Here is a 25,233-nt window from a genome sequence, read left to right on the forward strand (position 1 = left end):
GCATTATCTCAGGGTGAGCTCAAGGTGTGGATTTACAGAGTTTTGGGTGCTCTAATTGTCCCCCTTGTCAATGAGAGGTGGTTCTCTCTGTTTGTACCTTGATCTGCATGTTACTCCCCACAGGTAAGGACCACAGCAAAGCACTTCTCATCCCGGGAATTCCCAACTTCCATTGCTTTTTGTGCCCCTCTCTGTCAAAAAAAAACCAGCCTGGAAATATCCTGCTGAGCTTTATGCAGGCAGTGGGGACAAGCCAGAAGGCAGCTAGTGGCTATCCCTGCAATTCTCCACCCAGTTAATTTTGTTTGAAATGTATAAAAACGAGAGCCTTGGGTTTTGTTCGTAGCTCTCTCGACTCTGATTTCTTTGGTTGAATTGCTTTTGAGAGTCTCTGTTTTTTTTTTGAAATGCCCGATTTGAACCTCCTGAAAGAGCTTGTTTTAGACAAGGGGTTTTGGATAATTTGGAGTACTCATCAGTCCTCAAGCCTTTGCCCTTGGAGGCTGAGCCCCATGAGCAGAGCGAGCAGGTCCTGTGAGGTGTGACAGACACTCCAACCCAGTTTTTCCCTGGAAGGGATTGCTGAACTCCTGCTGGGAAGGGGCACTGCCTGCCTTTGGAAGCAGGAGGTGGAGGCAGATGGGAAATGTGTGAGCATATCCAGAGGCACCAAAGGGTTCTGCTGCAGCTCAGAGCGCTCGTGGCACAGATCTGTAGAGATACAAAGCAAGGGGAGGAAGAAATGAAAAACCAGAAAATGATTCAGGGAGATACATGTGGTCTTTTACCAAATCATCCATAACTGACTATTTTTGAAGAAGTAGTACCATTTGGGGACTTATTCATTACTGTGCTAATTGTTATGAGAGTGATAACTGGGCAGGCATTGAGCTCTCTCTGTGTTTCATCATGAAACCCTTGTTTGGCAGCCTGGAACAAATGGGCCGTTGGAATCAAATACAAGTCAATCTTGTTTTATTATTTTAACAGTCTTCCCTACAAATTGTACCTCCATTACTGTAGATTTAATAATTGCAGCAAGAAGGGTGATTCTGTGGGATGTTCAAGTCAGGGGAGATGGCATTTCATCTGAGGTTTAAAAGATAACAGAGTCAATGCAGAAGAAGGGTGGTAAGAAAGGTGCTGTGGACCAGAAGCTCAGCAATTGAGAGCACCAGTGTACCCAGACTGGATGAGGTGAATGATAGGACAGGCCAGTCCTTGGAAAAGAGGACATAAAACTGTAAGAAAAAGGGGTTTCACCAGTTCTGCTGTCTGTTGATATCACTGCACTTGTCTTCTGACTCTTATCAGGAGAAACAAGTGTTCTGGATCAGGCTCAAACGGTATAAATAAAAAAGAAAACATTCAAATCGATGCCTGAAACCTCCTGACAGCAGTGATGTTTGTGGCATTATTGAAGGCTCTAAGATTTCATATCTAACTCCTCTTTTATTTTATCTTTCAGCAAATTTTATCAAGGAAAGAAAACCCAAACTGCTGATCCCTCCTGAATCTGCTGGCAGCAGCTCATCAGTCACTGTCATCAAGGGAGGTGTCCTGCTCCTCGAATGCATTGCTGAAGGGCTGTGAGTAATGCACAATGCTGCACAACTTAATCACCCACCTCTTGAGATAGAAATGAGCAGACAAAGAGCTCTATTTCAAATTATACACCAGTTTGAAATTGAATTCCTGTGCAGAGTTGTTTGTGAAGTTTGTGTGCTCCTTGTAAAGCAGCACAGAGTTCATGCAACACTGGTTATTGCTATAGCTTGTAAACAAGTAATTAAAATCAGATCGTGGTAAGTATTGATTTTTTTTTTTACTGTTATATTAAAAAAGACCCCTACTACTGAACTTTTTTCAGTAGCACCACTTTTGAGATGTTGAGGAACTAAATAACATCAGCATCAGCTTCTGTTTTGTGGCTCACAACCTGTGATGTTTCCTTTCTGCTTTTGTCAATTCAGTTTTGCTTCAGTACTCAAAATTTTTTTTCAGTTTTTTCCACATGCAAAATCTCATGTTTTTTTTTTAAAAAAAAAAGTTCTTGAGTGATGTGCAAAAATATAGTGAACCTGAATCAGCCTTATTGGTTTGATCCTGCTAAAACCAGCAGTAATGGGCAAACCTCAGACTTGGTACCAGTCCCATGTTCTCCTGGGCTCACTCCTGTGTGTGCTGTGGTGCTTTGGACTGCTCAGATACCTCAAACTCGTTTTTGCTGTCAGCATTTATCTCAGAAAGCTACTCAAAGGATAGTTGTGGATCCAGGTGTAAGAAGTATGGAGGAATACCTGGAGGAGGAGATGTTCACTGTAAAAATACATCACAGAATCCCAGAATGGTTTGGGTTGGAAGGGACCTTAAAGCTCATCTCATTCCACACCCTGCCGTGGGCAGGGACACCTTCCACTAGCCCAGGTTGCTCCAACCTGGCCTTGGACACTTCTAGGGATCCAGGGGCAGCCACAGCTTCTCTGGGCAACCTGTGCCAGGGCCTGACCACCCTCCCAGGAAAGAATTTCTTCCTAAAATCCAACCTAAACCTACTCTCATTCAGTTTGAAGCCAGTCCCCCTTGTCCTGTCGCTCCAGGCTCTTGTAAATAGTCTCTCTTCCTTTCTCTTTTAGGTTCTTTTAAAGTCTTGGAAGGGTTAATTTAGGGAAGGGTTAAAATAGATGGTATGTGACGGGAACTCAGGACAGTTTTGTTGCTTATTGTAAATAACACAGGGCAAAATGAGGGTAAGCAAAGAAAGGGAAGGGCTAAATAAATGCTGAGTGTCAGCCCTCCAGTCCCTCTCTCAGAGCTGTCCCTGCTGCACTAACTCACAGAGACAGAAACCCCAGTCCGGTTTTCCAATATTCCCCACGTGCCTGTCCAGGCAATAGTCGAGTTGCCACCAGAGGAACAGGTGAAGTGAAAATCTCTGCACCCACCAAACCCACAGTGAAAGCAAAGTCCCTTCTGGTTTGTTTGTGACGGAGCTTTGTGTCAAACAGAGCCTTAAATCACCCTCTCCTCTTGCTGTACAACAGAGTCTGCTTAGCATGGAGATAATTCACATTAAAGGCTCTGCAATTATACCCCCCCTGTTAAATTCCAAAGTCAGGATATTTATCTGCCTGAACAAACATGTGTAGGGTATTTTGTTTTTCCATGAGGAAAGGGCATTGCTCATTTAGGCTGGCAGGGTTCTGCCTCTGCAGTTGGTTGGCATTCCTGAAAGCAGGTGAATTCCTTGTCTCTGTTGGATTCACTCCAGGTATCTGCAGCAAGTTTTGGTTCCCTGTTGCGACACTTCCTTGTCTAATTCACTTCCCATCAAGCTAATTCACCGACGCACAAACCTCCCCAAGTCCACAGCTATGAGTTTATAGGGTTTTCAAAGCATTGAACAGGCATAACCCCTTGAAAAAAACTCAAATATGAATTTCGTGTGCAGGAATTAATATCATATACAAGAAGAGAAAGCCATAAAAGCTTGTTCATTTGGCAAAATGTTAAAAAAAAAATAAAATACTGTTTTCACTCAAAATTTTCTGGGAAGCTCTTTTAAAAATTATTTTTCAAACAAAAAGGTGGTTTTTTTTTTTTAAGTTGTCATTTTTGAGAGAATACAAAGTACTTCTTTGCACTTTCATTGAAACCCTTCAAAAAATGCAATATTCAGAACAAAAAAAAATTGCTACTTTCATTTGCTAAAATTTCCCTTTTCTGCAGAAAAAATTATCAGCTTTGCCCACATCTCTGCCAACCCATCCCACCAAATGTCCCCTGACCATGGAAGCAGATAGACCGAGCCAGATTCCCAGATCAGGGCCATCCAACTGCAAAATAAGGAACTGAGTACATTTCCAATCTGTCACCTTTTGAAGACTTTTACACTCTGAGTGATGGCAGTGCCAGGAGGGGCATCGCCTCGGTGCAACACCGAGGCGACACAAAGCCTGGCCTGGGGGGACAAGAGAGGGACAAGGACTCTCGCAGGAAATAATTTGCAGCCAGTGCTCCTGGAAATCCACGATTTCTGGGTACCTGCAGCTCTGTGCAGCTCGTGCCAGGGCACTCAGCCACAGGAACAGATGGGCACGAGGGTGAGCAGATCCGACACCGTGTCCGCGTGTCGGGAATGCGGAGCCCGGCTGGGAACGTGCAGACACCGGCCTGGCCTCAGCCCCCGTGTCACTGCTTTCTGAGGCTGCAAAGGGCACTTCAGCCACCTCCAGTGGTTGGCCAACAGGCAAGCAGTGAGTGGAGTCGGTCTAATGAAGTCTTCACCTCCTTGTCTGTCCTCAGGTGCCCTTTTGGAGCGGGATGAGATGAGCTCCGGTCCCTCTCCCACAGTCCGTGCCAACTCACACGCAAGGAATGCAGCCTCGTGCTTTGCCTTGCTGAAGAACCTACTCACAGGGCTCCTCCAAATCAAGAAGCAGTACAGATTGGTTTTAGTCTATAATATAACCCTTAGTTAGCCCTAGAGTTTTAAAAAGGCTTGAAATTCTCTGACAAACCATAGTGCGAAGTCCAGCAGGGGTATAATAGGAAGCAGCTTAGTGTGCAACTAAAAATCTTCCTTTTTTTCTTTCTTAGCCCAACTCCTCATCTGAGCTGGGTCAAAGTCACTGGAAACATGCCCAAGGAGGAACCAGAAACAGAGAATTTTGGGAAGATCCTGAAGATAGACCAAGTGACAGCAGCTGATGAGGGGACGTACCAGTGCACAGCGAGTAACCCCATGGGGAGGGCGAGGCACGAGTTCCACGTCCACGTGGAAGGTACTGAGCACACTTCAACCAACCTGAGTGATTTTGAACAGAGAGGTGGTGAAAGGGAAGGGAACAATAGTAATAATAACCTTTTATATATAATTTTATATTTATATAATAATAATAATAAGCTTTGCTATATGTGGGAATTGCATAACACTAATTTTTGCTTACCAAGGACCCATCTCTTAAATTTGGGAAGGTTGCAGAAAGCAGCACCTCTAAAAAACAAACAAACAAACAAACATATATATATATATATATATATATATGAATAATGCATCTTTTTTCCTGAACCATGAAGGCCTTACAAAGTGGTGGACAGGAGTACAAATACATGAGCAGATTCAATGCTCTAAAGATGGGAGTCAGTCGAGCAGAGATATTGATGAAATGTCTTGTATTAATCTGAGTGTCAGACAAAAAGATCTCATTATTCCACTTGCCCTTAAAGACTGTGAAAATGGCTACACTGGGCTGGATCAGAGGGACATCTAGCTCTGTTCTCTTTCTTTGGCTTCCACCCAAAGTGAGTTCCTAGGGAGAGTTGTAAAAATACAGCGAGCAGACATGGTACCACCTCTCTCCTCCCCCGTTAAGGTTGGAAAAGACCTCTGAGTCCAACCTGTGAACAATCCACCACCTCCTTAACAGTTTTAAAAAACTGAGATATGATCCTTTTTCTCATCCCACCGAGTGTCCAAGGCCTGTTCCCACCCCACCTGCATGCTTGGGAGGATGACCAATATTAGCAGCATTCATAAATAGGTTTAGGGTTCCACTTCTGCCCGTCATACCCATGTGTGGGGGGTGGTGAATCCCTGTGAGGAACCCACAAGGGTCTGGTGGCTGATGCAGGTGAGTATTGGCTGCCTGTGCTTGTGCCAAACAGAGAACCTGCTGTGTTTGTGCAAGGGTTGGTCATCATCTATTTATGGTGCTCAAGAAGGTGGTGGATGAACAAAGCCGGCCAAGATACCTTCATCCCAGGCATCTTGCAGAGTGCAGATAGAGGTGGGGCTCCATCCCCCTTTCTCCTCCTCCCCAAACTCTGAAGGTGTGAGCCCTTCACAAAAGGCAGGTGTAGATGCTCTTTTCCAGGAGCCAAGCAGAGCTCTGGTGAGGCTTAGAAAAGACAAGCAAGACCTGCAGAACCCTCCTTGCCACTGCAGCTCTCTGTCCAGAAACAGCTACAGAATGGGAACCCTTAAGCACAGCTGAAAAACTCCCTGAAAACATTTTACTGATGAGAAATGTTCCATCCTCTGCTCTGCAGAGTCAAAAAGTAAAATAAACCACAGGCAGGATTATCTGTAAGAGCCTGCCAACAGCTTCTTTTTCATCTGGGCTTCTTCTCACTGCCTGGTCACAAGAAAATCTGATGGGAGGAAAGGCACTTTCAACCCCTGCTCTGTGTTTACTCCTCAGCTGAGGAAAAGCCTTTTTCTCCCAGTGTGTGACGAATCATCCCCCTTCACTTGACACAACCTTGTGCCTCACAGTCCTCTTTCCCTCACTGCAAGCGTGGCAGAGGGGGATACCAGGGCATGGCAAATTTTCAGCTGCGATGGAGGGGAAGTGCTGACTCCCAGAAATCATTCCAGATGGTTTGGAGCATCTCTGCTGTAGCTGAATATTTTAACAATCTGGCGATGATTTTCTCGGCTGTAAAAAATCGATTCCTTCAAAGAAATTGCAGGAGCTGCAGAAACTAAAATACCAGAGAAATAACATCAATTTAGCAGTTTGGGATTTTGACCTCCATCTCCCCTGGTCTGTAGAGGAAGGAAAACTTTCTGGCAAAAAAAAAAAAAAAAAAGTCAAAGAAGGGAATAATCCCACTCCAGCCACTGCTGTTAAATTCATTTTCCGTGTGTGTAACTAATGATGACTACTGTCACCTGCAGGAATTCTTCCTATTAGGAGTCACCTCACATCCAAGGTATCAAGGTAAAAATGAGCCCAAACACTGTTGTCTTCTCCAATTTCTAACCAGCAAATGTCACTGTCATTAATCAGAGATGGGCACGTTCATCACTCTTGCAGGAGCTCCTGTGAGCACACTCAAGGGCAGATCCTGAGCTCTGGAACTGAGCATTAATTTCAGTTGGCTTTAGGGAGGTTGTGCTGACTTAGGGCTTCCTCACACCTGACAGGCTCCTCTCAAAGGGGAAAGAAAATTAAACATGGAAGAAAAATTATCTATTGTTAACCACCAACCGTCTTCAGTCTAATGTTGGTGTGTAAATCAGGATTTACTGCCACATTTTTTGTTCTTCTTTCTGGTACTTGAGGATCTCAAACCACTGCCCCATCCTTCCAAACAACAATTTTAATGATATTTGCATGCAACCCACTTTCTAATCCTACTGAGTCTGAGGGCAAAGATTCAGGTAATTATTACCAAGCATATGAAAATATTCAGCGAGCAAATTGCTTGACTGTTTGAGCATTTTAATCTCTCTTTGCAAGGGAAGATGTAACCTGGAACATTAGAGCAGGCATAAAACCCCCACTGTTGTTATTAGAATGAGAGAAAATTATTTTTAAAAAAATAGCAAAGCAAGCCCACAAATTGCTTTGACTTCAAATTTTTTTTGGTTATTGTTTATAGACCACCAAACCCAACAGCAAATGCACATACAACCTCAAAATCTTCAGTGTAATAATGCCTGATTTAATGTTACTTGGTCTTGACTGAGGCTCCTGGATGGTGTTTCATAGAAATAATTATTCCAATATAATGATTATTTTAGTAATGATACAATAGCTAAGGGCCTGTGCAGTTGTGTCTTGCAATGCTTTTAAGAGAAAAAGAAAACAGATGAAACCAATGTGAGGCAGAACCAGGACTGGGTGTTTTAATTGGGTTTAAATTGTATTTCTGTGTTTCCCTGGGAAACTGCTCCAATAGGATGCAGAGCCCAAGGTGATCCCTGCAGCTGCTGCTGATGCCCCCAAAGTGGGATGGATTGCCAGCCTTTGGGAAGATGTGAGGAGAATTTGAAAGGATCTTGACAACTTGGGAAGGTGGTCCGGAATAAAAAGGACGGGCTTCAGCGAGCACAAGTGCAAAGCAATTCTCCCCAGGCGGCACTAATTGGCTTCATCAGCACAGGATGGGAAATGTCTGGTCAGGCTGGTTGGGAGGAGATGTTGGATGGAGAGCTGAACATGGCTGGGAACCGTTAGTCTGGCAGAAAAGGCAAAAATCATCCAGGAAAGTATGAAGAAAAGTGCTGCTGTAAGAAAAAAAACTACTGAGAACGGATAAGGCCTCACCTAATGTAAGGAATTTTACATCAAGGCTGGGGTTAACTGAGGCAGTTCAGGAGAAGGCAGCAAGGGTGGTCACAGACCCTGAAATCATGGCATTTGAGAAAAAAAGCCCAAACAGGTATGTTTAATTTGCTAAGAAATAAATGTGGGGAATGCACAAGAACATTCAGATGAATGGAAGTTTCTTCACAAAGTCTCCTGGGGATGATGTAAGATACAATATGCTAATCTGCAGCAGGGCAGATGTTGGTTTGATGTCACAAATTTGTTCTAGTCCTGGGGAAAAGCACGGTGGTGGCACAGCGTGGGAGGCTGAGGGGAAGGTTTGAGTGTTTCAGGTGTAGATGATCCTGCTCTGTTGCAACAGGATGGACTAAATGCCCCCATTTTAGATCCCTTTCATTTTCGAACCTGTCAGTATTTTCCATAAAGACATAAATCTCTAAATCAAGAGGCTCACTTTGATACCTCTTACCAAGGAGATGCAGGAAATATTTGCCTCTCCCTGTTGTTGCTCACACAGATTAACTCTTTGATTCTTCAACCGGTGGATTTTGTAGTTGCTAAAAATACACATATATTTTGTTATTCTGATACTTTGTGTACTCATAAGTAGTATAGCACGTCTGCCACGTGGAAAAGAGGTTCTTCAGCCTTTCTGTGAAATTCCATTTCATACTGGGCAAAATCTCATTCCCTCTGACTTCACAGCTGCATCATTCCCTTGGGGCACCCACAGCCATTGCCGTGCTGAGAAAGGAAAGAGTGGCATCATGTGCATGCACAGATGGAAATAGGAAGGGATCCATCAGGTGGTTTGGATTCAGGCTCTGCTTAGTGTCCCCTCCTCCAAAACAGGGAAATATCCTGACTCAAGTAGTGAGTCTGTGGCAGATTTAGAGGAAAAAATTCCAAACCAGCAGTTTAATCAAGACTGCTACAAACCTTTTCACCTCCATGCCATTAACCTGCCTTTTCCTGAGGACAGCATGATCTGTGTGAGGGAGAGAAGGGAAAAAGACCTGCAAGACCAAAATGTTCTGTTGTTTGCAGAGGTGTTTTTTTTTTTTCTCTGGAGTCAAATACCAGGAAGCAAAACAAATGTGATCCTGTCACTCTGGGCAGGCAGCTCTCAGTGTGTGGGGAAGGTGAGAAACCTGTCCTGTGTGAAAGAAATGGGGAGATCTTATCATTTTAGATAAGCTTCAGTATCTTGGATGTTACTGCAGTCTTCATAGGTTGATGAACAACGTCTCTTCATCTGGAAATGCTGGACTGGGTGTGTATCATCATCTCAGAGCTGTTTCTTTAATATCTGTGTCAATATGAGCAGAGATGCTTTGTTTTAGCATATCACACTGATAACATCTGCAGTTGTATTACCAGGCAACAGCTCTGTTCATCTTCAAAGTGTTCTGTGAGCATTCACTAATGGATCCAAGGGGTTTCCATGCATTAGCTCACCTGTTTCAAATAGGGAAATTGGTCTGCCAAGCACATGCAGAAGAGGTAGTGTCAAATCTGGTATTAAAATCCGTAAGTTTCCTGCTTTTCAGGGGAAGATAATGATGAATTCAAGGTTGTGTTTTGGACTGAGGATGCTCACTGAAGCGTAGGCAGGCTCAGGGACCTGCACTCAGTCAGAGAATGAAGCATTTATCAGATAAAGGCCTTTTTTTCCCCCCTTCCCTCCCTTGTGGATATGTTTTTCCAACGAGGTTTGGGTACCTGAAGCTCATGGGCTGCTCTGCAGGGCAGAGGGTTCCCTCAGAGCCCCCCAGTTTGCCTGGCAGTGCTGGGAAAGCAGAGCACAGGGATTGCAGCAGCACATGCCTGCTCCTCTACCACCACCCTGTGGGCAACATATCTGCATCCAAACCTTCTCTCATCCCCAAAATGAATGTTTCATCATTCCTAAATGTGCTTCGTCAGCCTCTGATCTGAACACAGGATGGAAAAAACAGAATATTGAGGTGACAGTGGATTTCCTCAGCACAGGTGGAGGTGCTGAATCCTGTCGTGGAGCTCCTTCCACCCCTGGGCAAGGCAGTGGGAGCCACTTTCTCGTGCCTGGAGAGGGGGATTTGAGCTGGATGGGTATTTCCATCTTGTTTGCGTTGCTGAAATAGTCTCAGCTCATTTCCCAGACCAGCCTCAAGGCTGAGGGTCCTGCTGGAAATGCTGACCCACTCAGGTTTCCTTGCTTCCCCGGCCTCTCGCCTTCTATTTGCATTTGTTTTCCACTTGGATAAGCACTGCCCATTTCTACGCTCTCCCTGACACTCCCAAAGTCTGAAGGACAGAACTGATGTGTGCTGATGCTAATTTTGCCTTTCCTGACACGGGTTTTGCAAGGAATCCCATTCGGCTGCGGGGCGGGCTGAAGTGTTGGCTGAGTTTGCCATCTCCTGGAGGAGCGCGGCAATGGCAGGGTCAGACTCTGGGGGCTGTGACGCTGATCCCTGCTCTGTGCCCTCTTTCCAGAGCCTCCCCAGTGGCTGAAGAAGCCCGAAGGCGGTGTCTACAGCGTGGGAACGAACCTGGTGCTGCTGTGTGAGGCGATTGGCAACCCAGAGCCGAGCATCCAGTGGAAACTCAACGGGATGCCCATCGATAGTACGTGCTGGGTCCAGTGTCCTCCCCCTGGTGCTGGCTGGGTGGGAACTCACAAATCCTAACACCCTGGGTTGATACCTGATTTTGAATCTATTTAGATACTAATTAATATTTATTTACTTAAGAAGCTAATATTTAAATGTGATCTTGAAGAGAATGCATCATGGTGTGGAGCACCATACAGGGATCCAACCCACAACCTTGGCATTACTAGCACTGTGCTCTAACCAACTGAGCTCATCTCAGGCTCATCCTGAAGAGCTGCTTTGCCTCTGACTTTCAAGCAGTGAGCAGAGACTGTGAACTCCACAGTCAAATTTTTTCCAGCTCCTGACGTAATTTGGGTTTTTCCAGGCAGGACCTTCCGAGGGAGGATCTCTACCCGGGAGATCAGCCTGACCAACCTGCAGCTGCAGGACAGTGCCGTGTTCCAGTGTGAAGCCACCAACAAGCACGGCACCATCCTGGCCAGTGCCAACGTGAATGTCCTCAGTGAGTGCCCCTTTCCTCTTCACAGCAAGGGATCTGACAACCCCAATGCCCCATTCCCATTCCCGAATCCTCTGGACAGCTTGGAGCTTGTAACCATGTCACAGTGCCTTGCACTGCCCCCAGATTTTAAGAATTGCTTTATCCAAGTTAATGCAGTAAGTCTTACCATGGGCAATATTGTATTAGCAGGGACACTCATGAGCTTTGATATACTCTTTATTTTAAAAACATGCTTGGGCTCAAAAATTTTTGAATCCAAACCACTCTGTGACCACAACTCTATTTTTTAATTATTAAGTGTATTGTTAATCTTTAATTTCAGTTGTGATTCCCAACCTGTTCTTTGAAAAAGGGGGTGATGGGAATTTATTTAATAAAAAACATCCCTAAAGGAAGCAGAACTGGGTCTGGTTTGTCTCATGGAGACATTTCTGACATGTCCAGCCTGTCCATGCAGTGCCTCAGCCTTTGAAAGTGGATGATGCACGGACAATATTTGTATTCCCAGTTGTGAAATCCAGTGCTTCTCACCTTGCATTCTCTTCTGCAGATATTGCTCCCTTAATCCTGACCTCAGACGGGGAGAACTATGCCACAGTGGTGGGTTACAGTGCCTTCCTGCGCTGCGACATCTTTGCCTCACCTGCAGCAGATGTCAGATGGTAAGAGACTGGGAAGTGATGTTTTCATGTGAGACAAGTTCATACAGGCTCGCCAAACACTGAAAAATCTGTTAGTTGTTATTTCTATAGAGTTGAGATCAGAAATTTGTAACAAAAACTGTACACGAACAAAAGTTTTCTGTGTCCAAATACGTTTTTAAGAACCCTGAAGAACTGGTTTATAAAAAGGGTTAATGAAAGTCCTCAATACCTTTGTGAGACCAGTGCTGGGATACTTGTTAAGCCAAGCCATGCTGTAATAGCCAAATCCTGCTACTAATCCTTAGATTATTGTTGGCAACTTCGTAAGTTTGGACACACTATTAAGGTGGAAACACAGGGACTTAGAGGACATATTTAGCTGGACATGGTTCCATAGGGTTGGAAATCACAGGATTGTCATAGCAGATGGCAGCTGTAGATTAAAGACAGAGTAGTTTGAAGACTTTTTTAGATGCTCTCAGTGTGGTTTTGGTTTGCTAGTCACTTGTCATAGAACCACAGAATAGTTTGGGATGGAAGGGAATTAAAGATCATCTCGTTCCACCCCCTGCCACGGGCAGGGACACCTTCCACCAGCCCAGGTTGCTCCAACCTGGCCTTGGACACTTCCAGGGATCCAGGGGCAGCCACAGCTTCTCTGGGCAACCTGTGCCAGGGCCTCTCCACCCTCCCAGGGAAGAATTCCTTCCTAATATCTAATCTAGACCCTAACCACGACTCTAATTGCTCAGAGGCAGAGCTGAGACCCAAAATTCCCATGTGCCCTGCAATAACTCCATGAAATGACAGTTCCTGCAGCCCTGTAAATAAACCAGCCTTATTGTTCTGATCCTTAGGACCAAGGATGAGAGCATAGAGCCCCTCTCAACGTTCCGCTATGAGTTAAGTAAGAATGGAACCCTGGAGATCAAAGACACAAAGAAGGAAGACTCAGGATCTTATGCTTGCTGGGCTGCCAATTCTGTTGGAAAAACAGCAATCACTGCTAATTTGGATATAAGAGGTAAGGGCTCACGTGTTAACAGAGAAACCTTCCCCAACGGGGAAAGGTTTTACATTTACACGTGTTCAGTGAATAAATAATTAGTAAATGCTCAGACCAGGATACAGATTTATTCTGTCAATCTAGTACTATGACCTGGAATTGCCACAAGTCTCTTATACATGTAGCCTTTCATATTGTCCCGTGTTTCTGTTGGATTTCTCCGTGCTCATACATGATGTCCACTTTCTTCTTGGCAAAAAAATTACTGAAGTGTGTTTATTTATAAATTTTAGATCAATTCCTTGGGCTCCAGTTCTATTTCAAGGGATTTATATCCCAGGTTGGCAGCAAACAGCTTCTGTTCAGTGCACAGTGGGTTTTACACAAATTTACTTAGGATTTAGGTCTGGCCAATAAAAAAACCCTTAAATACTCAATTAGCAAAGTCCTCCAAAGGACTCTCCTATGCAGGGTTTGCTGTGACAAACTTTAGGGAAAAAGGCCACTCTCTTTGTGTTCTATTTCCACCCACTCCCTTTGCTTTCTAATTTTTACAGTGCTAATAAACATGAAAATGCACAATGAAATTATCACAGAGCAATGTCTCTCTGCAAATATAAATTCTGCTAAGTGCCTTCTCCTTACTTATTCATCTGTTTCTGCGTTTGGATTACAGTCAATTAAAAGAACAAACTTGATTGCAATAATTTTTTCTCACTTGACTTTAATAAGCTTGTAATTTTTCTTGGATCATTGCCAAAGCTTATTTCAAATGGCAATTAGACATAAAAATCATATTGAAGCCTTTTTTTTTTTTTTTTTCTTATCATCCATTTCATGACAGTCTGCTAACAAGGATTTTCACCTGTGACTTTTTATTTTGTGGAGATTTTTTTTTTTTTCTGGAGCTCTTTGGATTGGGGTGAACTGAAAAACGCTTCAAGACAAAAAAATTAAATCCTGGGAAATATCTAGTTCAAAACAAACCATCCTTCTCTTGAAATGTGTGTATACATAACAAAAAAAAAAAAAAAAAAAAAAAGGAGAATACATGACTGTTGCTCCTAAGGTTGATTTTTATATATGAAGTGCATGGTGAAAATTTGATGTAATAGTCCCTCTCTCTCTCCTAATCAGAGTGTTTTTCTGTGATCAATCAGATGCTACAAAACTTGTTGTTACTCCGAAGAACCCCCGAGTGCTGAAATCACATTCAATTTTATTGAAATGTCAGGCTGAGTATGATTCCCACTTGAAACACAGTTTTAAATTATCCTGGAGGAAAGATGGAGATGAGCTGCCAGTCAACAGCACGGAAGGTGGCAGGTAAGTGGGGAGGGGAACAAGGATTTTCTGATCTCAGCTGGATAATGTGATGTGGGGCTGCAACACGAGATTCATTAAACCATGAGCCTTAATAGCTTGAAATGCAAATTTTAGGCTGCAGGAATTCTTCATGTGGTGTGTGAATAGATCTGCATTTTATACATATAAATGCAACCGTATGAGTTACCATCGATGGTAAATGATTTGGGGATTTATTAACTCTTTCATCCTCACAGAAGAATATAATGTTATACTTTAAATCTCTATATCTATCTAGATATCTCTCTCTCTCTAAAATATATATCTACCTATATCTATATATCTATATGCATCTATTTATACCTATTTATATCTAATATGTATAATTTATATATAATATAAATGTTGGTTCAACTCAAAAAGCCCCAGGGCAGTCAGCTAGGGTTTTGTTTCTCTACTTCACTGGAACTATTATTTTCCTGTGTTTTACGACTGTTTGACCAAAGCAAAGTCCTTCTAATGTTGAACTGAATGGCAAACAGATTTCTGGGATTCTGCCAACAATCCTACGCATTAAAAGCAACGAGTTTGTCCTGCATGTAAGTTCAGGACTTGCAAGCCCAGGCTGAGTTTTGCCCTATTTTTTGTGTTTCCATTGTCCTCCAGGGGATGGAGCTCAGCCTCCATTCCATGGGAGGGGTTCCACAGTGGTTAATCGGGTGTCTTTATTAATTACCACAGAAGGGAGATGGTTTCCTAAACACTGCAATGCTGGAGAGGTTGGAGATCCTGCTGAGCCCACGTAAGGTGGGGAGGGGGTGCCAGGCAATTCCATGTCTGCCACGGAGCACACTTGCCTGGGATAATGCCAGCTTCCCCTGGGCACTGGACATTTCACAAGTGGGTTGGGAATGCCCAGTTTTACTCAACCCTTTCAAAAATTCCAGCATAAAGCCCACACATTTGCCTCATTAATGACGTGCCAAAATCCTATGATTCAGACACTGATCCCGTGCATATCAATGGGAGTCTTTTCAGACCAGGATTGACACATCAACTTCCAGCCATGGAGGCGAAATTGCTACAAAATACAAATAACAGTAGCCAGCACAGTGTATAACACAACTACAATTATGTTTAAATTAATAGTCCTGGTGTGCAATTATGTCAGCACGTCCCATTACCAAGTTTTTTTTAGGATCAGTTTTTCAGAGAACAGTGGTGTCTGTCTGTCATATTTACCTTACAGATTTTTTTCATCCTTTGTTTTTTTGGTTTTTTTTTCATCCCTTTAGGATGATTCTGGACAGGGATACACTGTTCATCTCCAGTGTGCTCATGGAGGATCAAGGAGTTTACACGTGTGTGGGCAGCACTTCCCTGGACTCCGCCACGGCCGAGTCGCAGCTGATTGTTCTTGGTAAGGGCTGATTTTCCTGGTGCTCAGACAGCTCCAAATGCCATTGCAGCACTTATTTACATTTCATCTTTGTTATAGTAAGATAAGGCAGCATTTTTTTCTCAGTTCAGGAGTCTCCTACAGTGGCTGTAGGGGGGGAGCCCAGGTTGGAAGGTGTAACAGCATATTAAGAATGGCTCTGCTGCTGCTTTGAAATCCTTGCTCAGTCCTTCATCTCATTTAATTGGAAATCTGCACAAGAATTGAACTATTTCTTGAAGGACATAAGGCCAGTGTTTAGTTGTCCAGCCCCCCTGAAGATTAGTGCAAGTTAAGCACCCAAAAGGATTAATTATCTCTGTGAATCTGAACGTAAATTATTGTCCAGTGGCAAAGAGCAAGTTCACAGCAGAGAAAAACCTTGACCCACTGGGTCTGAAGCTTGACCTCGTGTGAGCCTCCTTCCAACCTGCCTCCCTTCCTGAAGGGTCACTTGGAATTAAGAGGGTGAACTTGTGATGTGCATCCCATTGCACAGGTACCCAAGGGCATCACCCAATAACTACAATTTTGTGGACAGTTTTAATCACGTTAATTTTTGCTCCATTCTACATTTTTATTCATTTCTGGCAGTGATTGCAACAAGAAATAAGTCAATCTGACCTTCAGGATGTTTTTGCACTTTAAAGGCGTGATATTTTTCAGTAAATAGTAAATTAGGAAGATGTTGTGCACATTATTTATGGTACTGGGTTCTTCAGTGCTGTATAATTCAACATGTTTGTAGGCTATTCGTTACATTACTTATGAAAATTTCATAAAGTACTTTATTCCTTTTTAAAAAAACTGGTTTGCAGAAGAAGAAAACAGTTTTGTGCACTTTTCTCCTTGTTTATTCCATATAAGAAAGGTCTTGGTGGATTAACAGTATCTGTTACCTTTCAAAAGAAGAATTCAGGTTTCTTTTGCAATGAAAGACTTGTGAGATTGCTAAAGAGCTAAATATGGCACAGATGGAGACATCAGAATATGGGCAACTAAGAGCAAAAGAAATATTCAGTTAGAATATTTCTAAATATCTGTTATATATTTAATGAACAGGTAGTGGGCTGAGTATCTTTAAGATGCACCATCAGCATCTTTAAATTAATATGCTGAATTTTAAATGGATATACTCCAAGAATAGAACAGCAAAATTCCTGGAGATTAAATTGTACTTTCCTGATTTTTTTCTGGGGTATTACAGAAATACGAGTAAGAAATGCAAAGAAAAGTAAAACAGAAAAAAAATTCAACCCAAATATAAAAGTTCTTAACTTAAAATATGAAGTTCTTAACTTTTTGATGTACCCTGCAATAAACAAAGGATCATAGAGTTGTTTAGATTGGGAAAGACCTCTAAGACCACTGAGTCCAGATGTTAACCATGTCCACAAGAGCCACATCCACACATCTTTTGAAGACCAGCAGACATGGTGACTCTATCCCTTTTCAAAACAAGAAAACACAATATTGTTATTTAAAACAAACACAATGAATTTCTTTCACAATGACAGAGACAGTCTGTGGTTGAAGGAACTGGTTTTCCTGTAAGAAATAACACTGTCAGCCAAAAATGGAGTTGGGAATTGGGGTGGAGGCAGCTCAAAGACCTGAAGTTGTGCAATCACATTTCCTTGGTCTGCACATTTTTTAGGTGTTGAAACACCAGCCCTGTTTAAGGGGGGAGTGTGTGTGTGACTTTGGGAGGGTGAGGGCTCGCCACCAGCCCCCAGCAGGGAGAAATTGCTCTTCTACATCACATTCCAGTTACCAAACCCATCCAATCCAATCAGACTGTCAGAGCAAGCCATGGGGTCGACAAACATCTGACAGGCTGAAACTGCTGGATTTGGAAATGCTCATTCAATTATAAGAATTTTGGCTAAAGGAGGTGCTGGAGATGTGTGTCCCCCTTGCTGTAGCCGAGGTCTGTGAAGGGGAGCAGCATCTTTTGGTCATGCTAGCAATCATGTCCATAAAAAGCGATCTCTGGCAGCAGATAGTTCTGCTTGGTGCTTCTGGAGCCCCAGACTTGTCCCCAGGAGGTTCAGGACGGTTGTCACACCCACCACCACCTCTACCTCTGATATATTCTCTGGACAGCATTAGTTGAGCTGGCAGGTAATTAATTTTCTTGTTTCTTATTAATATAGATCCCCATGGCTGGGATAATGAATGTTATCCCTTCAGTCATACCCTAAAAGGCCAAGTTCAATAACTGTCAGAGCTGAGTCACCTTCTCCCACTGTGGTTTGCTCCAGAGGAAATCCAAGTGATGCTGATATAAGTTCCTGCTGAGAGCAGTGTCAATATCTATTAATGATTAAATAGATCTTGGGGTTGATTTGAAAAGAAAACTTTGTTGCTGCAAGTGCAGTAATGAGAGTAGATGGAAATGAACTTGAGAAGGATATTGTGTTTAAAAAGGAAAAATCAGGGCTAGAATTCCAGAACATGCAGAGTTGGAAGGGACCCACAAGGATCATCCAGTCCAACCCTCAGCCCTGCACAGGACAGCCCCAAGAGTCACCTCCTGTGCCCCAGAGGATCATCCAAACCCTCCTGCAGCTCTGGCAGCCTTGGGGCTGTGCCCACTGCCCTGGGGAGCCTGGTCAGTGCCAACCACCCTCTGGGGGAAGAACCTTTCCCTGAGATCCAACCTGAGCCTGCCCTGGCACAGCTCCAGCCATTCCCTGGGCCCTGAAGAATCCTCCTGATTGTCTGTAACAAAAAGGATTTTCAAAAGCAATTCCTGCTTTCCTCATTGTGTCCAATTTGAAATCAAAGGCTGTTTTGCCACCACCCTCACCGAACTTTCTGCTCCAATCCTTTGGAAAACTCTGGGAAAACAGAAACAGCTGGCTGTGCTCCTGACTCTTCTTCTTTCTTTCTCAGATGTTCCTGATCCACCAGAAGACCTTCAGCTCTCTGAACACCAGAACCGAAGCATTCGACTGTCCTGGAGAGCTGGGTCCAGCCACAACAGCCCTGTTAATGGTAGGAGGGGTTTTTTAGCATCCTCTCATGCTGTTCTTCATTCTGACACTGTGTGGCCATTTCAAGAAACAAACCCTGCTCACAGCCCTCCTTAATCCACTTGGCTACGCCACTTAATTTGCTGTAAGTTGTTCTGAGATAGTTCTAAGCTGTTTATGCAAGCTCTGCCTTTTTTTTCCTTCTCTTTTTGTTCCTTTTCCTGCTCAGAGTCCATCGTAGAGTTTGAAGAGAACCGGTGGGAGCCAGGGAGGTGGCAGGAGCTCACCAGAATCCCAGGGAATGACACCACGGCCGTGCTGTCCCTGTCCCCGTACGTGAATTATCAGTTCCGTGTCGTGTCTGTGAACGCTGTGGGAAGGAGCCAACCCAGCAAACCGTCCCTGCGCTACTCAACGCCCCCAGCTGGTAAAAGCTCCTCTCTAATTTCCTGACTATTACCATTTTTAGTGTTTTTTTCAGCGTTTTCTGTGCCCTCCTGTTCTTCAGGGGGGTGAAGGAATCAAGGTCACCCGTGCTGCTTTCGGTGGCAGCTCAAAGGATTATTAAAAGTAGGTTATGTGGTGGGAAACACCCACAGCTGGTCCAGTGGCCTGAAATAACCCTCAGCGTGTTTGGAGGGGCAGGTGACCGCTTTAAATAACTTTATTAATGAAAGTAGCACGTTTTCAGGGAAATGAAACGAACTGGAGAATGTCTTATGACAAGCCATTGTCATACATCTTCTGCTGTTTTATAAATGAATAATAATTAGATGGGAGCCATGCTGGGATGAATTCTTCAGTGACTGGTAAAAACAGAGTAGCCCAGCAGTTGCACATTAAGTGTCCAGGCGCAGTTTCAAGCATTTGGTGTGTAGTTAAAGCAAATCTAAATTTTAATGACCCAACTTTCTGTGCTAGATAAAATTCCAGAGGGAAGAGTCCAGGCTGCTGTGTTTTTCCTACCTCTGGCACCCTACTCTGCTGATTTTCCACCTTTAAAGCCCTTGGCAGCCCTTCATGGACAAGCTGCTGGAGAAGAGCTGGGTTTACAGGGAGCCTTTCAGCAGCACTGAGCTTGTCAAAACTCTCCATTCACGGAGCGTTTCACTGTGGCAGAAAATGTTGTCTCCCTGCAAGTCATTTCAGAGGCCAACTGTTCAGCACAGCATTTGCATTCCTTGGCATTTCTCTTTTTCTTTTTTTTTTTTTTTTAAGCCTCTTTACTTCAATTTCAGGTCCTTCTTCAGTTTTGTGCGTGTCCCACTAATGATCCACCTTCTGTTTGCTGTCCCCACAGGGAGAGAAATCTCGTCCTCATAATCCCCCTACATCTGGTGCTTTCCAATCCAAAAGTCACAGCTCCATGTTAGCTGGTGGCTCCAACCAACAGGGGCACTTAGGAATCAAAACTGCATAAACAATGTGTTTTGGTCACATCAGCTCTGCTGATGCCAGTAATTAATCTCACAAGTGGGTTTTTTTTGTGTAGATGTCTTTCACTAATAGAGACGTAAGAAATTTTTGCATTTAAATACTAAATGGAAATAAAGCCTAGGATATGCAGACTAACCTTGTCACCTGTATGGTTCCAGCTCCAGACAAGAACCCAGAAAACATCCGAGTTGAGGCTTCTGAACCCAATGAAATGGTGATGAAATGGGAGGTAAGGAAAACGTATCTGTAAATGCTACAATATTGGAAACAGGTTTGATGATGTAATTGCATCAAAAAGGAGGTGGCACTCTCTCCATTCCTTGGATTTGAATGGGATTTTTGCCATGTGACACAGCCCAGGGTCAGGCAGGACAATCCCACCTCTCAGAAAAGGTTGGGCTTGATGACCTCGGAGGTTTTTTCCAACCTTAAGGATTCAGGGTGGTAATACCCAGTATTTTTACTGGGAAATGCTGGTATGACTTCCTTGAGCAGAACCAAGTTCTGCTCCTCCCTGGGAAGCCTTTAATCACTGCTCAGACTGGGCAGAAGTGGAAGTGAAAGCTGAGACTGAAGGCAGAGAATGGGATGGAAAGGCTTTTTTAAATCCTGTTGAATCATTAAAATGCTGTAAACAGGATATTCATTTATTTATGGAGCTTCCTGTGTGCTTTTCAGAGGAACTGCTGGGCACTGAACATGCTATTTCTGACAGAGAAAAACTGCAAAATGATGTTAATCTGCCTATTTTTGGATTAAGAGACCAGCTGAGCATTAGTGACTAGATTTTCAGCCATGGATTTGCAGCATTAAGGGAGATCAAAATACGAGTCAAGCAGTGCTTCAATTTAACTCTAAACGAGGAGTAATATTTTTGTAGGAATTTTTTTACTTCTCCCGCTTCTCTTGCAAATCCCACTCCCTGGGATCTTTGCCATGGAGGTGAATCTCACAGTGCTACCCATTAGAAAGCTGCCCAATCTACCAACTCATTTACAACACTCATCCCAAAGGTCCTCATGGCCTCAGAGCAGAGCAGTGGGAATTTTCGCAGATTGGGTGGATGAGGAGCATCAATGGGGCATCACTTTCTGCTGCTAATTGATGCCATTTCATTTCAGATCTCCGTGTGCATACTAATTATTGTGTATTTACATAGACCAGCTATTGAATATTGAATATTTACAACATATAATTTAAATATAATTAAAAGTAGTCTGTACAGTGGGAAACACCCACAGCTGTTTTAATGAACTGAAATAAACCTCAGCATGTTTGGTGGGGCAGGTGGCTATTTAACTTTATTTATTAAAGTAGGACATTTTCAGAGAAATAAACCCAACTGGAGAATGTCTCATGACAAACCGTTGCTATCCATCCCCTAATATTTAATAAATGAATGTTAATTAGAAGGGAACCATGCTGGGATGAATTCTTCAGCTGATTGGTGCAAACAGAGTGGCCCAGCAGCTGCACATTAAGTGTCCAGGCACAGTTTCAAGCATTTGGTGTGCAGTTAGAACAAATCTAAATTTTAATGACCCAACTTGCTGCGCTACATAAAATTCTAAGATAAAAATGCAAATTTTATCTTTGCTAAGAGGCACGCACAGCCGTGTGCCAAAACACGCAATTTTAGCGGTGCTGAAGGCATGCGGTTTTACCTCACACAAGGAAACCTGTGGCAAAACAAAACCTGATGCATGTAGGATGCAGAAATGTGTCTACTAACAATTAATCTGGTTTTAATCCAGCTGTTTCTCTGCCTTTCACCCACATCAATGCCACGACTTCTCTTGGAGCGGTGACATCGTTCTCCCAGTCGTCTTAAAATTGACGCGGCAGCGAGAAGTTCAAGCTTTATTTTTCCTCCTTTTTCTCTTCTGACGTGTAACACACTCCCCAAAAGCATTCCCCCCCTCCCCTCAGCTGCTGTTTCATGATTGCTGCAACAAAGGCAGACAAGATCTCTTTTAACTTCTCCCACAGCCACTGAAACCCGTGGAGAGGAACGGGCCGGGGCTGGAGTACAAAGTGAGCTGGAGGCAGCGGGGGGTCAGGACGGACTGGAACGAGGAGACGGTGAAGAAACATTCCCTGACTGTGAGAAACACTCCCACCTTCGTGCCTTACGAGATCAAAGTCCAGGCAGTCAACGATTTAGGATCCGGCCCCGAACCGAACGTTACCATCGGATATTCGGGAGAGGACTGTGAGTAGGGGAGACTTTACCGTCCAAACACGCTGCAGGAGGGGATTCCTGGGATGCAAAACCATCAGATGTGGAGTGAGGGATTAGGCAGCTAAGGCTGCTGAAATGCCAGTGCCCAGTATAAGGGGCTTCAGGAGACAGGGAGACCACTGATGGTAGATGCAGTTTGCTGGAATGTGAGGGTTTTTTGGAGAGGTCACTTGTGCTTTCATTAATCTCAGTTGCTGCCTTAACCCGGGTACTTGTTTGGAGGCCACAGTCCATAAGAAGCCTATGAAATGGGCTTGGTGCTGCTCAGACAGGAGAATTCCCACTGCACACCCAGAGGTGGGAATAAGGTTTGGTTGTTCATCTTCTCTCCCCTCAGAGTGTATTTGAATAGTGAGATGGGGGGGAAAGAAACTCCACAGTATGTTTATTTTCTTTGTGTGTCTGTGATGAGTCTTATTTTATATCTTTCTCTAGAAAATATTCCTTGCAATTCAGTTGTCAATGGATCAAGGCCTCTTTTTTTTTTTTTTTTTCCAGGCACTGTAATAGCTCTCTGTGTTGCTCAGTGATTAAAATCCAACTGTTTAATGAGCTTAGTTGTAAAATGAAATCGATTATAAAAAAAAACTTTATGATTGCCTTCTTGAGTACTGTGTTAATCATTTTTTTATTCTTCTCACTGCTGTAAGCATTGCTTGAAACAGGAAATCATAAATACTGGTGTAGAAGTTCATATGTCCCAGTGCACCTGTATTCCAGCCCTCAGCAGAAAACCCTGAAATGGAAAAAAATCAAGTTTATTGGCCCATTTCACCTATTGGATGCAGGTGCAATGGCTGTTTTCTTGCCTGCAGCAAGACTGCATGAGCTGCCGCGGTTTGAGCTGGAAAGCCAAGCCCTGGAGCTGAGAGCAGTGGGAATCTGGGCTCTTGGAAGTGTCTTTAATATGTGGTACTTTTGTCCTTACAGTCCCAGATGCTGCTCCTTTGGGCGTGTCGGTGGATGTTGTGAACAGCACACTGGTCAAAGTCTACTGGTTTGGAATACCAAGGGACAGAGTTCGTGGACATTTAAGAGGCTATAAGGTTAAAAGTTTCTCTTTAAATATTTCTATGTGGTTGAATAAACTACTAAAGAAATCCCAGACCAAGGGTAACTTGCAATCTCTCATTTTTGGGAAGGTGAGGGAAATCATTCTCACTTTCAGCCCCTTACACGATTTGTTATAGAAATGCCCATCTCCATGCAGGTCAGCTGGTGGAAAACAAAAAGCATTCTGGATGGAAAGAGGCACCACCCAGAGAAACACTTCCTAACGTTTGTAGGAGACAGGAACTTTGGGATGATTCCTGGCCTGGATCCCTTCAGTGAATTCCATTTAACTGTCCTGGCTTACAACTCCAGGGGGGATGGCCCTGAGAGCTCCCCAGTGACGTTTGAAACTCCAGAAGGAGGTAAGAAAGACAAAATGGGAATATGGGATGGAGGGACCTAAAGTTGAAATTGTCCTTGTAACAAGATGAGTTGATTTGCTTATTCAAGGTGGTTGTAAAATCTCCAATATTCTTAAACCCCTTCACTAGAAAGGGGAGCTGTAGGTGTTGAGCTAAATTATATTTAACAAGCATGTGTAGGACAGACCTGTTCAATCCTCTCTGAGAGCTAATCCCTGTGTCTTCCAGTCCCTGAACAGCCACGTTTTCTGAGGATCCTGAATTTTGACAAGGACTCTGTCACTCTGTCCTGGGGACTTCCCAAGAAAGCCAACGGCCACCTTACCGGCTACATCTTGCAATACCAGATAAGTACGTGCTTGGTTTGCTTGGAGTTTGGGATCGCAGCATGACTAGTTGAATCAAAAGCACAGGTGTGATGTGCACACAGGCTGCTAGAGGGCAGGCTGAAGTCAGCTTCCAGAGCTGAAAGTTTTCCGTGCACTTTTCCCGTGTAAGCTCACATTATTGCCGTGCCTTATCCCACACTGATAGGCTAATTCAATTATTTCGCATTTGCAAATTATACTTAGCGTAGCAGTTAATAAGACCCGTAAATTGTAGCTGCATTTTACTGAAGTGAAACTCATTCAGTGCAAAATAAATTGTAATGGGAGCAGTCATAAAGCCACATTTATACAGACAACCTCAGGCAAGACCCAGTGTTGGTCCCATAACACCAGCTGTGCGGTGTGGTGACAGTTCTGGGTATTTTATATGTAATTTGAGGATTAGACTGAGCCCTATTTGCAAAAAAAAAGTAAAACCCCACGTACTTTTCATTAATCTCTGCTCGTTCTTCCTCATGACCAGGTGGAACATCCTGGGCATCACTTTCTGCCCATTGCCTCTTGCCCTATTGCTTGGTACCACCGAGCAGAGCCTGGTCCCTCCTCCTGGCACCTCCCTGCAGATATTTATGTGTATTTACAAGACCTTCTCTCAATCTTCTCACAGCCCCTCCTCCAGCTGCCCTGTGTGCCGAGGCAGAGCAGAGCACAGCAGAACAACCACCCTCTAACTCGCTTGTAAAAGTTTGCAGCTGTTTGGAAGCAAAGCAAGAAGCAATTCATATATATTTAATGATCCAGGAGACAGTAATTTTTCCCTCCCACTCAGGATGTGCATATCTGGAATCAGAAGAGCTTTTTAAGAACAGTAATAGCTCAGTGAGTAGTTGAGGGATTGACATGGAGGATATAAATCCCATTTAAGTCCTGGCAGGAAGGTGAGATGCTTATTCAGGATTTATCCATCGCACTCACTGCAGTGCCTCCCTCACAGGAGCGTTCACGGCACGTTTCATGCTGGAAACAGGCACAGAAATGGTTGAGGGAGGGGATTGTCCCACTCTGCTCTGCACTGGGGCAGCCCCATCTGGAATATTATGGCAGTTTTGGGCACCACAATATAAGAAAGATATGAAGCCATTAGAGAGTGTCCTAAGGAGGTCAAGAAAGATGAGGAAGGGCCTTGTTTTGAAGTTGTGTGAGGACACTGAGGGCACTTGGTGTGTTCAGCTGGAGAAGAGGAGACTGAGGGGAGACCTCCCTGCAGTTCCAACTGC

General features: G+C 43.8%; 1 protein-coding gene across 9 annotated transcripts in view; it reads left to right on the forward strand.

Moving 5' to 3' along the window:
- The window catches only part of CHL1 (cell adhesion molecule L1 like), a 123,753-nt gene that overhangs the window by 86,837 nt on the left and 11,683 nt on the right, over window positions 1-25,233 (forward strand). For all 9 annotated transcript variants that reach the window (XM_027894204.1, XM_027894206.1, XM_027894203.1 and 6 more), the window contains 15 exons: window positions 1,469-1,589; window positions 4,600-4,784; window positions 10,539-10,670; window positions 11,025-11,162; window positions 11,713-11,824; window positions 12,664-12,830; window positions 13,973-14,138; window positions 15,413-15,537; window positions 18,454-18,555; window positions 18,763-18,960; window positions 20,129-20,199; window positions 21,960-22,182; window positions 23,143-23,258; window positions 23,423-23,627; window positions 23,856-23,978. In XM_027894204.1, coding sequence (XP_027750005.1) covers window positions 1,469-1,589; window positions 4,600-4,784; window positions 10,539-10,670; window positions 11,025-11,162; window positions 11,713-11,824; window positions 12,664-12,830; window positions 13,973-14,138; window positions 15,413-15,537; window positions 18,454-18,555; window positions 18,763-18,960; window positions 20,129-20,199; window positions 21,960-22,182; window positions 23,143-23,258; window positions 23,423-23,627; window positions 23,856-23,978 — 2,184 coding nt within the window. The remainder of the gene's footprint in view (window positions 1-1,468; window positions 1,590-4,599; window positions 4,785-10,538; window positions 10,671-11,024; window positions 11,163-11,712; window positions 11,825-12,663; window positions 12,831-13,972; window positions 14,139-15,412; window positions 15,538-18,453; window positions 18,556-18,762; window positions 18,961-20,128; window positions 20,200-21,959; window positions 22,183-23,142; window positions 23,259-23,422; window positions 23,628-23,855; window positions 23,979-25,233) is intronic.

This window comes from Empidonax traillii, unplaced genomic scaffold, assembly GCF_003031625.1.
Source record: "Empidonax traillii isolate 1590-97213 ecotype Southwest subspecies unplaced genomic scaffold, ASM303162v1 scaffold420:size724490, whole genome shotgun sequence".
In the NCBI taxonomy this organism is placed as follows: Eukaryota; Metazoa; Chordata; class Aves; order Passeriformes; family Tyrannidae; genus Empidonax; species Empidonax traillii.